This window comes from Salmo trutta, chromosome 3 (genome assembly GCF_901001165.1).
Source record: "Salmo trutta chromosome 3, fSalTru1.1, whole genome shotgun sequence".
NCBI lineage: Eukaryota > Metazoa > Chordata > Actinopteri > Salmoniformes > Salmonidae > Salmo > Salmo trutta.
Window position 1 is genome coordinate 27,189,333 of NC_042959.1, and position 15,020 is coordinate 27,204,352.

At 42.9% G+C, this 15,020-nt stretch overlaps 1 protein-coding gene and 1 pseudogene across 2 annotated transcripts in view; both read right to left on the reverse strand.

The window, feature by feature from the left end:
- Positions 1 to 9,769, reverse strand: part of LOC115171390 (protein transport protein Sec24B) — a 34,442-nt gene extending 24,673 nt beyond the window's left edge. Inside the window, exons 1-3 of one of the 2 annotated variants that reach the window (XM_029728158.1) lie at positions 9,302 to 9,769; positions 7,909 to 8,580; positions 7,611 to 7,775 (exon numbers count right to left, since the gene is read on the reverse strand). In XM_029728158.1, the coding sequence (XP_029584018.1) occupies positions 7,611 to 7,775; positions 7,909 to 8,580; positions 9,302 to 9,395 (931 nt within the window). In that variant the 5' untranslated portion in view covers positions 9,396 to 9,769. The remainder of the gene's footprint in view (positions 1 to 7,610; positions 7,776 to 7,908; positions 8,581 to 9,301) is intronic. The other variant, XM_029728167.1, reaches the window with a different exon arrangement.
- A 1,982-nt stretch (positions 9,770 to 11,751) lies between these two features.
- On the reverse strand, positions 11,752 to 14,966 carry LOC115171436 (thiosulfate sulfurtransferase/rhodanese-like domain-containing protein 2; annotated as a pseudogene).
- Between the last annotated feature and the right edge of the window lie 54 nt (positions 14,967 to 15,020).

A 15,020-nucleotide genomic window follows, 5' to 3' on the forward strand; every position in this document is an offset into this window, starting at 1 on the left:
GCTATGATGAAACTAGCTCTCATGAGGACCGCCACAGGAAAAAAGTCCCAGAGTTATCTCTGCTGTAGAGGATAAGTTAATTATTAGTTACCAGCCTCAGAAATTGCAGAACAGATAAATGCTTCACAGAGTTCAAGTAAGACACATCAACATCAACTGTTCAGCGGAGACTGCATGAATCAGGCCTTCATGGTCTAATTGCTGCAAAGAAACCACTACTTAAGGACGCCGATAAGAAGAGACTTGCTTGGGCCAAGAAAAAAGAGCAGCGGACATTAGACCGGTGGAAATCTGTTCTTTGGTCTGATGAGTCCAAATCTGAGATTTTTGGTTCCAACCTCTGTGTCTTTGTGAGACGTAGAGTTGGTGAACGGATGATCTCTGCATGTGTGGTTCCCACCGTGAAGCATGGAGGAGGTGTGATGGTGCTTTGCTGGTGACACTGTGATTTATTTAGAATTCAAGGCACACTTAACCAGCATGGCTACCACAGCATTCTGCAGCGATACGCCATCCCATCTGGTTTGTGCTAAGTGGCACTATCATTTGTTTTTCCAACAGGACAATGACCCAAAACAACTCCAGGCTGTGTAAGGGCTGAAGGAGAGTGATGGTACCCCATCAGATGACCTGGCCTCCACAATCACCCGACCTCAACTCACTTTGAGGACAATACAGTGCCACTGACACGGACCGCTACCAAAACATGCAGGCTCTCCTTCACCACGGCCAACGTGAGTAAAACATTTAAACGTGTTAACCCTCGCAAGACTGCCGGCACAGACAGCATATCTAGCCGCGTCCTCAGTGTTTATGGACATAATTCAATCAATCCCTTTCCCAGTCTGCTGTTCCCACATGCTTCAAGAGGGCCACCATTGTTCCTGTTCCCAAGAAAGCTAAGGTAACTGAGCTAAATGACTATTGCACTGTAGCACTCACTTCCGTCCACATGAAGTGCTTTGAGAGACTATTCAAGGATCATATCACCTCCACCCTACCTGACACCCTAGACCCACTCCAATTTGCTTACTGCCCCAATAGGTCCACAAACGATGCAAACGCAATCACACTGCCCTAACCCAAGAGGAATACCTATGTAAAAATGCTGTTCATCGATTACAGCTCAGCATTTAACACCATAGTACCCTCCAAACTCGTCATTAAGCTCAACCCTGCCCTGTGCAACTGGGTCCTGGACTTTCTGACGGGCCACCCCCAGGTGGTGAGGGTAGGAAACAACATCTCCACCCTGCTGATCCTCAACACTGGGGCCCCACAAGGGTGCGTTCTCAGCCCTCTCCTGTACTCCCTGTTCACCCATGACTGCGTGGCCATGCACGCCTCCAACTCAATCATCAAGTTTGCAGATGACACTAAAGTGTTAGGCTTGATTACCATCAATGACGAGACGGCCTACAGGGAGGAGGTGAGGGCCCTCGGAGTGTGGTGTCAGGAAAATAACCTCACACTCCACGTCAACAAAACAAAGGAGATGATCGTGGACTTCAGGAAACAGCAGAGGGAGCACCCCCCTATCCACATCGACGAGACAGTGGAGAAGGTGGAAAGTTAAGTTCCTCAGCGTACACATCACAGACAAACTGAAATGGTCACCCGTGGTGAAGAAGGCGCAACAGCACCTCTTCAACCTCAGGAGGCTGAAGAAATTTGGCTTGTCACCAAAAACTTTTACAGATGCACAATCGAGAACATCCTGTCGGGCTGTATCACCGCCTAGTATGGCAACTGCACCGCCCACAACCGTAAGGCTCTCCAGAAGGTAGTGAGGTCTGCACAACGCATCACCGGGGGCAAACTACCTGCCCTCCAGGACACCTACACCACCCGATGTCACAGGAAGGCCAAAAAGATCATCAAGGACAACAACCACCCGAGACACTGCCTGTTCACCCCACTATCATCCAGAAGGCGAGGTCAGTACAGGTGCATCAAAGCTGGGACCGAGAGACTGAAAAACAGCTTCTATCTCAAGGCCATCAGACTGTTAAACAGCCATCACTAATATTGAGTGGCTGCTGCCAACATACTGACTCAAATCTATAGCTACTTTAATAATTAAAAATTGGATGTAATAAATGCATCACTAGTCACTTTCAACAATGCCACTTTATATAATGTTTACATACCCTTCATTACTCATCTCATATGTATATACTAGAGGTCGACCGATTATGATTTTTCAACGCCGATACCGATTATTGGAGGACCAAAAAACCCCGATATCGATTAAATCGGACGATTCTTTTTAAAAGTTATTTGTGATAATGACAATTACAACAATACTGAATGAACACTTATTTTAACTTAATATAATACATAAATACTATCAATTTAGCCTCAAATAAATAATGAAACATGTTCAATTTGGTTTAAATAATGCAAAAACAAAGTGTTGGAGAAGAAAGTAAAAGTGCAATATGTGCCATGTAAAAAAGCTAACGTTTAAGTTCCTTGCTCAGAACATGAGAAGATATGAAAGCTGGTGGTTCCTTTTAACATGAGTCTTCAATATTCCCAGGTAAGATGTTTTAGGTTGTAGTTATTATAGGAATTATAGGACTATTTCTCTCTATATGATTTGAATTTCATATACCTTTGACTATTGGATGTTCTTATAGGCACTTTAGTATTGCCAGTGTAACAGTATAGCTTCCGTCCCTCTCCTCGCTCCTACCTGGGCTCGAACCAGGAACACATCGACAACAGCCACCCTCGAAGCAGCGTTACCCATGCAGAGCAAGGGGAACAACTACTCCAAGTCTCAGAGCGAGTGACGTTTGAAACTCTATTAGCGCGCACCCAGCTAACTAGCTAGCCATTTCACATCGGTTACACCAGCCTAATCTTGGGAGTTGATAGGCTTGAAGTCATAAACAGCGCAATGCTTGAAGAATTGGTAAGGGCTGCTGGCAAAACGCATGAAAGTGCTGTTTGAATGAATGCTTACGAGCCTGCTGGTGCCTACCACCGCTCAGTCAGACTGCTCTATCAAATATCAAATCATAGACTTAATTATAATATAATAAACACACAGAAATACAAGCCTTAGGTCATTAATATGGTCGAATCCAGAAACTATCATCTCGAAAACAAAACTTTTATTTTTTCAGTGAAATACGGAACCGTTCCGTATTTTATCTAAACGGGTGGCATCCCTAAGTCTAAATATTCCTGTTACATTGCACAACCTTCAAGGTTATGTCATAATTACGTAAAATTCTGGCAAATTAGTTCGCAACGAGCCAGGCGGCCCAAACTGTTGCATATACCCTGACTCTGCGTGCAATGAACGCAAGAGAACTGACACAATTTCACCTGGTTAATATTGCCTGCTAACCTGGATTTCTTTTAGCTAAATATGCAGGTTTAAAATTATTGATTATTTCTGGCTGGGTTCTCTCCTAACATAATCTAATGTTTTGCTTTTGCTGTAAAGCCTTTTTGAAAATCGGACAACGTGGTTCGATTCAGGAGAGGTGTATCTATAAAACGGTGTAAAATAGTCATATGTTTGAGAAATTGAAGTTATAGCATTTATGAGGTTTTGCATTTCGTGCGACGCGATTCCACTGGCTGTTGATTAGGGTGGGACGCAAGCGTCCCACTGGCCCAGACAGGTTAACTGACTTGCCTAGTTTAAAAATATTTTTACAAATAAATAAAAAAATCTGCAAATCGGTGGCCAAAAATACCGATTACCGATTGTTATGAAAACTTGAAATCGGCCCTAATTAATCGGCCATTCCGATTAATCGGTCGACCTCTAGTATATACTGTACTCTATACCATCTACTGCATCTTGCCTATGCTGTTCGGCCATCGCTCATCCATATATTGATATGTACATATTCTTATTTATTCCTTTACACTTGTGTGTATAAGATAGTTGTTGTGAAATTGTTAAGATTACTTGTTAGCTATTACTGCACGGTCGGAACTAGAAGCACAAGAATTTCGCTACACTCGCATTAACATCTGCTAACCATGTGTATGTGACCAATAAAATTGTATTTGATTTGACCCAATTGAGACGGTTTGGGATGAGTTGGACCTAGGGCTGTTGCTGTCACCATATTACCGCCACACCGGCGGTCACGAGTCATGAAGGCAGTCAAATTCCACATGACTGTTTCGTCACTAATTAGGCTTTTCCAAGCTCTGATGCTGCTGCTGGTCATTAGTAGCCTACCAAACTTGCTAACTGTCTGGCACTCAGCACTCTATTGTCACTAATCACTGACGTCAATGCAAATATATTCGAAAATCTAATCGAACACTTAATAAGAGCACATGAGCTCATGATGCGCAACATTTCTATAGGCTATGCAATTGCGGGAGAAAACAGTGTGATGGCCACTAATAAAAAGACAAGGATCGCATCAGCATTCTATAGGCTAGGTCTACTATATTAAATTCTCAACTTCCCTAATATTAAGCACATTGCTTATATTTACAACAGCAGTATAGCCAACCTGGTTGGCATGAAAATAAACCACGGGGAAAAGCGTCTTCCATTCGCTATTGCTAAGCGTCTTCCATTCGCTATTGCATAGATTAAAATGTATTTTTCCCGCTGCCCAGGTGCATGATAATTGACACAGGTGCATGATAATGGTCCAATCTAAATCAAATTTCACACATTATTTAGTATATGTAAAGATTAAAATCAAGAATAGTCTGATGGGTGACAATATTAGCCTATCACTTATCAGTTGTGAATGATGCCCGTCATAAGAAATGCCTTTTTTTTGCTACTTTTTCTAATCATAGTCGCACACCTCATGTAGCCTAGCCCATAAGCCTATATATTTTAATAAAGGTTTGGATCATAACTAAAGTGGCCAAATAACTTCTTTAAGTTAAATGCATTAATCCACTTTACAAGGGATGTAGAGCCTAACTGGCATAAAAAAATCAGCGTGTTGACTTTCAAGTTTGAGGAAGATATTTTTATGGGGGAAATTATACCTTTATAATAAATTGCATTTGCGGTTACTTTTGATAACTGTGTTTTCCACTATTGGAACATTCGCATTTATAGCCTACTTCTATTTGCACATTGCTGCACTTATAATGTGGAGAAATAGCCAAATAGTTTATCAACATTTTAAGCTAAACGTTCTGATCTGTTGCGTCAGCCATAATGCATAAAAAAAGTTTGGGGATGCTAGTGGATGTATTAGTTTGGGATCTATCGCATCCCATAACTGTCCCAGACTGTTTGGAATATTTATCTCTCGCACAGAATAGGTCGACTTTGTACTATGGGGGATAGTAGATTGACATAGGCTAGTGCTTTTGCTGTTCGTTAGGCCTACTCATCTTGTTGGCTGACGAAAAGTAAATGTGGACAGTTCTTCCAATATCTTCAATATGCACCTCGGAATTGGATAAGGACGTGCGATGTGTCTGTCTTCACTTGTAGCCTGTGAGAAAGACCTGATCACGTGACGGAGAGCCATGTGCGTGAGAGGCGCTTCGGATTGCACAGCACACTCAGGGAGAAGGGCACAACACAGCACTCCGGGCCGCAAAAGGCATGGATTGTTTTAGGGTGCATTACAGACACAAAGGGGATGCCGCTGTGAAATTCGAGGCATTATCAAGTGCTTGTCAAATTGTGAATGAGAGACTATTGGAGTGTGTACAGCCTGCGCAAAAAAACAAAAACAAATTGGAGCTCATGCCTTTCAAGCTATTTTTTTCACCATACAGCCTTACAACGTATTAAAATTCGAAACTTACAGCCCTGCTAAATGAATTAGTGTAGTGTACAGCCATTTGACATATCCATATCAGGACAACTGATGGTATGCTATTATTTTCTTCTGAAATTGACTACATTTTCTTCATATCATGCATCTTTAGACCGGTCTAAAATAAATAATGGATTTATTGTGAAGGTGTAGGCTATATTACATGGATTTATTAGACATTTTAAAATGGCTTGTAGGCTATGTGTGGAAGCCAGGAAATGCTAAACGTGTTTATGTTAATTAACGGTCTACTACCATGAGACCGACAGTTATTTGCTTAACAATCACCGGCTGACGAAATTTCGTGACCACCACAGCTCTAGTTGGACCGCAAAGTGAAGGAAAAGCAGCCAACAAGTGCTCAGCATTTGGGAACTCCTTCAAAAAGCATTCATCATGAAGCTGGTTGAGAGAATGCCAAGCGTGTGCACAGCTGTCATCAAGGCAAAGGGTGGCTACTTTGAAGAATCTCAAATATAAAAATATATTCTGATTTGTTTAACACTTTTTTTTTACTACATGATTCATAGTTTTGATGTCTTCACTATTATTCTATAATGTAGAAAATAGTAAAAATAAAAACCCTTGAATGAGTAGGTGTCCAAACTTTTGACTGGTACTGTACGTCTATGATAGGTTCAGATTTGGTCCAGTACTGTCCGTCCGTGGACGTTAACATCAAAGCCTGGGTGGACTGACCAAATTGCAACTACTTTTCGACGTCCAGTGTCGGTCAGTCGATGCTCAGTGGGTGAGGATGCTGGTTAAAGTAAATGGAAAAAGAGTGTTCTCATGGCTAGGTGTCAGTAAGAGCTGAGAGAGGTGACATTAACTGGAGAGCGAGAGATAGAGGGAGGGGTTGTCCAGACTCAGACTGTTTTAACACTCTTGCTTTGACCACCAGACAACATAAAGACAAAGAAAACAGTTATGAGCTGAACATAACAGTATGGCAGTGGAAGGGAGGCCAGTAGCAGGTGACCCAACTGTGGTTTGTGACTATTATGATTTCTCACTGTAGCCAATTCAATTGCAGTAATTCCGTTACTGATTTCTATGGTATCTTCGTTACCAATTTCGTAACAGAACTACGAGTTTTAATCACTTAATAATGCATAAACAATGGGTAAAATAACTAATTGGTAGGTCTAATATTACTTGTTACTTCTGTGACCTTTTATCATCATCCCTCCTTATGGGGGACAAAATTGAAAATATCTTAAAATTTGTGGGTTTTTGGTAATGGAATTTAGATGGCACAAGGCAATATTTCTTAAACTTACAGATGGCAAACAATTTCTCCAAAACGAAATATAATTGCTGATATTAGTTAGCAGGGGTGTTTACATCAACAGTATGTTTTGATGCATTTCTGATACCTTTTACATATTTTTATCCAGATATCAAAGCTTTTGCTTATGCCCAATTTTTAAGATGGAAAATGGTTGAAAAATGAATCTATGCCTTCACTTCCGCAAAACATACTCTTAACTTTCATTTGACACCCAATTTGTTATGCACCTATTAACTTAAGATGTTGGTGCTCATCGGTTATTTTCGATGGAAATGCCCCTCTTCAATTCACTTAGTTAGACTAGGCCTAGAAAAAAAGTTTGAAAGAGGAAAAACAGATCCCTTCATCAATCATTTAATCAAGGTGAGGACGGAGAACCACACAAATGTAACGATGCAGGATCCAATAAAACTTGCATTAAAATGGCCGACATGGGCCTGCCATTGATGACGTCAATGCTGATGACCTATACAGATACTATAGAAAGATCCAGGCTAATTCAATAGGTTAAAAGCCTCTCTTCTCTCTCCATTTACCTTGCTGATGCCTTGGGGAGGAATGAACTGAAGTGGAGGGGATTCCTAAAGGTGGTATATCGCTGTCAGCACCCCCGGTGTTGTGTGTGACTCCTCCTCCATAGTGGTCATGTGTCATGGGTGCCTGGTGACTTTGGTCATAGTGCTGGAGGACTGGGGCTTGGACTGGGGAGAAGAAACCAATTAAGGCAGAGGCAAATATATCAAATACACAAATTGACAAGAAAAGTGGATTGACAAGTGTCTCAAAACGTATTCTGTACGGACATTCTCAACAGTGCCGAGGAGTTGACTGTACCTGCATTACCCTGGCCGTTGACTGTGGCTGGTTGGCCGGGTGGAGCCATGCTATACCCAGGGGGAACTGCTGCAGTAGATGCTGGGTGACTGGTGTCATTTCCTGGGGCATACTGGTGGAGGGGAGCGCCCATCAGGTTGGGAACAGCTGCTGGGCCGGTGGGAGTCTGGGAGGAACGCAATGTACCGTACTGGCTGCTTCCTGGAACAGAGGGGTACGAGACAATGGGATACAGGGGAGCACCCGGGCTGGTGGGGGGTGCCAAAACCAAGTTTGGCTGCTGGGGGTGGCGTTGCGCTTGGGAGGTAGGGTACTGCTGCTGTCCATAGTAGGCCCCAAGCTGTGCGTAGGGGGCTGGTTGTTGGAATGAAGGTGCATGTTGGGGGTTTTGAGGGGCAGTGGAGGTGGGAAGGGTGGTGGGGGTGCCATAGGGTAGAGAGGGAGGGTGGGAGCCTTGGGCTGCTCCATATGCAGAGGGGGCTACAGTAGGTGCAGCAGTGGGCTGCAGCGGCTGCTGGTGGCAGTAAGCACTGTGATCATTGTTCGTGATGGGAGCTTTTGGGGGGGCAGGGGCACAGTGTCCTGGAATGGTAGGGTAGCCCTGCTGTTGAGGCCCGGCTCCATAGTACCCAGTCAAAGGATATGTGGATGGGTAAGTCTGTCCTCCTGGACCTGGAGAGAATGAGAGTTGGTGTTAGAACAATGGGGTTTGGCGTAAATTAAACATTGATGCAGATTATTGACAAGGAGGATAGATGATTATCATAAATAGTGTGATCAACTATTATCAAAAGTATTACCTAGATATATATACACTAGCTAACGTTACATAATAAATATTCTATAGAAATGATCAAACCTGTCAAAGTCATCTAAGCAGCAACCCAAGAGTAAAATACTTTAGATTTGACTGGCCAGCTGCCGGTGTAATGATGACGCTCTAACGTTACTAGCTAGTGACAGATTTAAAATGCCCAAGTAAGCTATCTAGCTACAGTAGCTAACTAGCCAAAGATTCCTCCCGCCATGGACCCCGTGATGGATCCTGGCTGCATTATTGAAATAAACAAAGAATACTAAATCAATTTGTGAACATAACAAATATTACCACAAATAAACTTGGTTGTTCAAGATAGCTGGTTAGTATGGCAAACTTGAATGGATACTGGCTAACGTTAGCTAGGTAGAAATTCTCGATTTCTCTTTTAACAAACTGAATTGTCGGTTTTAGTAATAACGTCATAATTTAAGCAACTGACGTTAGCTAGCTAAGCTAATTACCAAAGCAACAAATATCCTAGCAACAGCCTTTAACACAGTCACATTAGTTAGCTAGTTATTTCAACCACTGGCTAGTTGAACTAGCGGCCGTAATCTCCACGGCCTGTTTTACCATTCTGACAGGGTGGTGCTGCTCCACCATTCGGCGTTGAATTCAAGCTGTGACCGAGAGAGGTTTTCAGGCTCGTAAAACCCGGCGCAGACATCTCTTGGTTCCACTGTCCTTTATCAACAGAAAGGCACAGGGTGACAAAGACACATGAAAGGCTGTCACCAAGGGCAGTACTATTCCCATTAGCTAGGTGTTCGTCTGGCGTTTTTTATGAACCCCCTGCCGTAGCTACCCCCTACTCGGCTTGCTGTCTAGCTATGATGAGGTTCATCCCAATTGAGGCGATTTTGGGCGCGTTCGTAAATTGTCTCCAGTGTGTCAAAGAGTACGTAAATTCAGTGCGCTGTTAAATTGTCTGTTCGTATTTTCAGAGCGCACACTGGACGTTCTACGGAGAATTAGGATTGATCCGAGAGTTCTGACCTCACAACGGCAATAACGCACTCACGCTAGCTGGCTAAAGTTGTCTAGCTTGCTAGCTACTTACAGACACAAATGAGAGAACACCTCACTGACCATTTTAATCGCCCAAGCAGAGTTGGTTAAACTGTTTTCAAATCAAGGTTTTATTTGTCACATACACGTGTTTAGCAGATGTTATTGCGGGTGTAGCGAAATGCTTGTGTTTCTAGCTCTAACCGTGGAGTAATATCTAACACGTAATATCTAACAATTTCACATCAATACACACAAATATAAAGTAATGGAATTAAGAACATATAAATATTTAGATGAGCAATGTCAGAACGGCATAGACTAAGATACAGTAGAATAGGATAGAATACAGTATATACATATGAGATAAGTAATGCAAAATATGTAAACATTATTAAAGTGACTAGTGTTCCATTATTAAAGTGGCCAGTGATTTCCATTTTATGTATATAGGACAGCAGCCTCTAACGTGCTAGTGATGGCTATTTAACAGTCGGATGGCCTTGAGATGATAGATTTTTTTTCAGTCTCTGTCCCAGCTTTGCTGCTGACCTCACCTACTGGATGATAGCGGGGTGAACAGGCAGTGGCTCGGGTGGTTGTTGTCCTTGATTATCTTTTTGGTCCTGTGGCATGGAGTGCTGTAGGTGTCCTGGGGGACAGGTAGTTTGCCCCCGGTGATCAGTTGGGAAGGCCGCACCACCCTCTGGAGAGCCCTGCGATTGTGGGCGTTGGTACCAGGCGGTGATACCAGGCGGTGAAACAGCCTGACAGGATGCTCTCATTTGTGCATCTGTAAAAGTTTTAGGGTTTTAGGTGCCAAGCCACATTTCTTCAGCCTCCCGGGTTGAAGAGGCGGTGTTGCGCCTTCTTCACCACACGGTCTGTGCGGGTGGACCATTTGAGCTTGTCAGTGATGTGTATGCAGAGGAACTTGAAGCTTTCTACCTTCTCCACTGCGGTCCCGTCGATGTGGATAGGGGGGTGCTCCCTCTGCTGTTTCCTGAAGTCCACGATCATCGCCTTTGTTTTGTTGACTTTGAGAGGTTATTTTCCTGGCATCACACTCCCAGGTTATATAGAGCGTTAGTGACTGTAACTGTGCTGCTGGCAACAATTTTTGCCAACATTTACTGACACCGGCCATATTCAACAGGTGTTGCGCGTTCATAAATTCAGCAGTTATTCTGTGCTCTTGAACACTGAAATCAGAGTAGATAGCCAGAAGGAATTTACAAACGCACCGTGTGAAGCTGCTGTTTCTGTCACTAGCTACAGCTGGCATAACGGCGCCACCTTGTTAGTAGGCAGATGTGCAAGAGATATAGGGTGCTTTTGTAAATTCACTCTGGCTATCTACTCCTATTTCAGAGCGCTCTCGTCTGAGTGTACCAGAGCGCAGAATAACATGAATTTACGAACGCGCAACAGCCGTTGAATATGACGGGTGTCAATAAATCTTGGCAAAAAAACTTTATTAAATTGTTGCCAGCAGCACATTTACAGTCACCAACGCTCTAGATAACATGAAAACAGTCTAACCAGCTCTGCTAGTGCGAGTGAAATGGTCAGAGTGAGGTGTTCTCTCATTTGTCTGGAAGTAGCTAGCAAGCTAGCCAACATTGGCCTGTTAGCTTGGGTGCTTGACTTTCGGATTAACCCTACTCCCTGGCCTGAACATCCAGTGTACACTCTGAAAGCTCAGAGCGAAACCTCTGAATTTACAAACGCCCAGAGCGCACTCTGGTACTCCAGGTTGAATTTACAAACACACCCATAGATGAGATGGATCAGTGTTGAATAATCACGAGTATCTTTATAGCTAAATCAGTACCTATTTTTTATGTTCTAAATATTGAATATGTAATCTCTAAATATAGGTTTTTATTGAACAATATACAAGGTCATGATATTGGGGACATGCATGAAGCCTTTTATCATGTCACATGTAATATGTTAGTGCATTTTTTACCTCAGCCATTCAAGACCCATTCAAGGCAAGCTCATAAAATAACTGCGATGTTGAGGATTCCTTTAATTAAAATAGTCATTAGCCGTTTGTCACCACAACCACATTAGAGTCTGTTGAACCAGGATTGTCAAAACCATGAGGGTAAAGTTTCAGGTAAGGTCGCCGCTTAGCACTGTTGAACGTTTTAAAACATCACAAAGCATCCTGGGGGATCCTGGGCCACCCATCTGTGCACTCCTCTCTCTGTGTAGGTGTGGCAGAGGGCTCTTCTCCCTGGCCCTTGGTCTGGCAGGTGGGGCAGCAGGCGGTGTGGCCCCCCTGTCTGCAGGCAGAGCAGGAAAGGACTAGCTGGCAGCAGAAGTGGGTGGAGCACAGCTGGTACTGGTCCCATGGAGAGCCGCAGTATCTGCACTCTGCAGACAAAGAAGAGGAAGGGGAGAGGAATGTTGATGAATAGGTCTCTCGTTCTAACAGGAAGGAACTTTTTCTTTGGGTTGGCACATAAACTAGACTACTTCTTACATAAAAAAAGCACTGTGATAATCGGAAAGTGCTAAGGGCAATTCACAGTTTATACAGACCAGAGATGATGTCACTGTTGGAGGAGATGGCATAGCGCTCGTCAAACACAAACAGTTTGCCGCAATAGAAGCCCTCAGGGAATTGTTCCACGTACTTATGAACGCCACCTTTCAGTTGATAAACATCCTTACACACATCCTGGAAGTAGGAGAGAAACATACTTTTAAACATTTGTTTAGGTTGAGCTTTTGGGTTGGATGAAGCATGTTTGTCATGTTTCAATGAGACACTGTCACTGAAAGGTAAGCTTACTTTTGAGCGGAGATAGGCTGAGCCGTGCTCACAGCGAATGCCGCCGGTACAGTACATCAGGACCTTCTTGTCTCGAAAGAGGTCAAGGTCCTGGTCAACATTATCGGGGAAGTAACTGAATTTTCAGATGTTGGGGGCCAAACATTGGCTGAACTGCCCCTGAAAGCAAAAACAAATTTGGTACATTAAACTGCCATTATTATTACTCTATATGATAAATACAAATATACCTACAGAACACAGTGGACATATGCAGTCAAATCCAATACTTACAATTTTACTCTCATAGAAGTTCCGGCAGTTCAGCAGTATTGATCATTGCAAGAGTCACCTTTAGACAAAAGAGCTTCCACTTCTTTGTGGAATTCTTCAGGTTCCAGGTGAGCACCTAAGTGTAAAAAACAGAGGCTTAACTCAGGACCATATTCAACCATTACCAGTTACTGGTTCCATTACGTCAAATAACATATCCAACGCAGACATACGCGAGACACATGTTATAGGCCTACCTGCTAGTCTGTAGGAGAGGGCATCTGGGTCCACTCCCATTGGCACTATTTCTTTGTAGACTCCAACTCGAAGGTTAGAGAAACACTTTGCGCCCCCCATCACTGGTCTAAGGAGACATTGAAAACAATTGTGAATGGATCACAGAGAAACATTTGTAAACCTTACCCCAAGCCTTTTTCTGTTGTCAATGACTCCAGCCAAGCAGTACCGGAGCGCCAAGTCTGGGACCAAAAGGCTCTTGAACAGCTTCTACCCCCAAGGCATAAGACTGCGAAACAGTTAATCAAATGGCTACCCGGACTATTAGCATTGACCCGCTTATTTTTTATTTTTTTTGCACTGGCTCTATGCACACTCACTGGACTCTTCCCACACATACTACACTGACACTCCAACACACGCATATTGACGCCACACACACACTTTCACATATGCTGCTGCTACCCTGTTTATTATCCATCCTGATTGCAGAGTCACTTTTACCCCTACCTACTTATTACCTTGTACCGCTGCACATTGACTTAGCACCGGTACTCCTTGTATATAGCCTCGTTATTGTTATTGTATTACTATTTCCTTTTTTAAAAAATGTTCTTACTTTTTAACTCTGCATTGTTGGGAAAGGGCTCGCAAGTAAGCATTGCATGGTAAGGTCTACACGTTTTATTCAGCGCATGTGACAAATAGTTTTATTTGAAGTTGTTTTTACCTTAGTCTTCTTTTTCCATTATCTTGAAGATGGGATAGGAGCACATTGCCTTGATGTACAAGTCCGTCGCCACTTTTGTGCCTCCAACTGTTCCATTTATCCCGTTGCCACCCTCACCTGCAGAAATGGTATGATAACTAAATGGAGTACTGAATTATAAGGAAAGGAAAATCATCATATTTTTATATGCCAGGATTTTGTCATTCCATTACCTTGCCAGTTAACTGGAGTTTTTCACAAAGGGCCTTCTGCCAAGCACAGATGAGCGGTGGATCTGCCAGAGGACAGTAGCAGTAGAGCAGAATAACCTCACCTGGGCCACTTTACAGGTTACAAGAAATAGAGCATCAAAATGTATGTATTTCAGAGCATTATAAGATCCACTGTAATGATTCAACACTGAAAGAGCCCACGAGGAAGCCCTACTTGTGTAGTTGGTCACCGGTGATGTGACTGTCAGGTAGCCAGGAGAAGATGTCAACTAGCTCTTTCTCTGTTGATTGTTGTTGTGAAGCGGCTTCTTTTTCATTCTGGCTCAGTAAAATCTCAAATGTGGACTTGGTAAGCTTCTGAATGTCAGTGTCATGAGTCCTTGCCACATGTTTGTGGATAGAAGGAGGTTCCTTAAAGGTCTGGCCACAGCAATTCCAAACTGTTGTTGGAGATTCTGCCTCAGGACATGAAGCTATTTTGGATGCCACGAATGTACCAAATGTCTGCAAGATATGTTTTCATTATGGCATACTAAGAAAATAAACGGAATGGACATAGCTAGCTAATAAGATAGCTAACGTTACGTTTGTTACACTCACCCTCCTCTTACAGAATGAGTAATACCTTCGTAAAGTTGCAGAAAGTTGGGGTTTCTCTTGTTTAAAACCATGGGGTGCAATGGTGTCAACATCTATGTTAATTAACTATCGCAAGCCATAACATCATCAGTTGTCATGTCAAAGGTTTTCTAAAACAAGAACCTAACCAGCTAACGTTAGACTTCTTCTAGACTCAAGTCAAGACCGCATTTTTTCCCGGTTTACTAGGAAACGTTAGCCAGCCTACGTAGCTACACCAGTGGATAGCTAGCTACCCCATTTTACTTTAACTATGTCAGTAATTAAATCATTTAACAAAGCAAAACAAATGTCCATAGAAACACAGTTTACCAACAAAAATGTAGCTGAAAAGTAACAGTTGCTAGCTAGACCACACCGGCGATGAGAAACAAGTGACAAAACACAATAATGTCGGAAGACAAATGA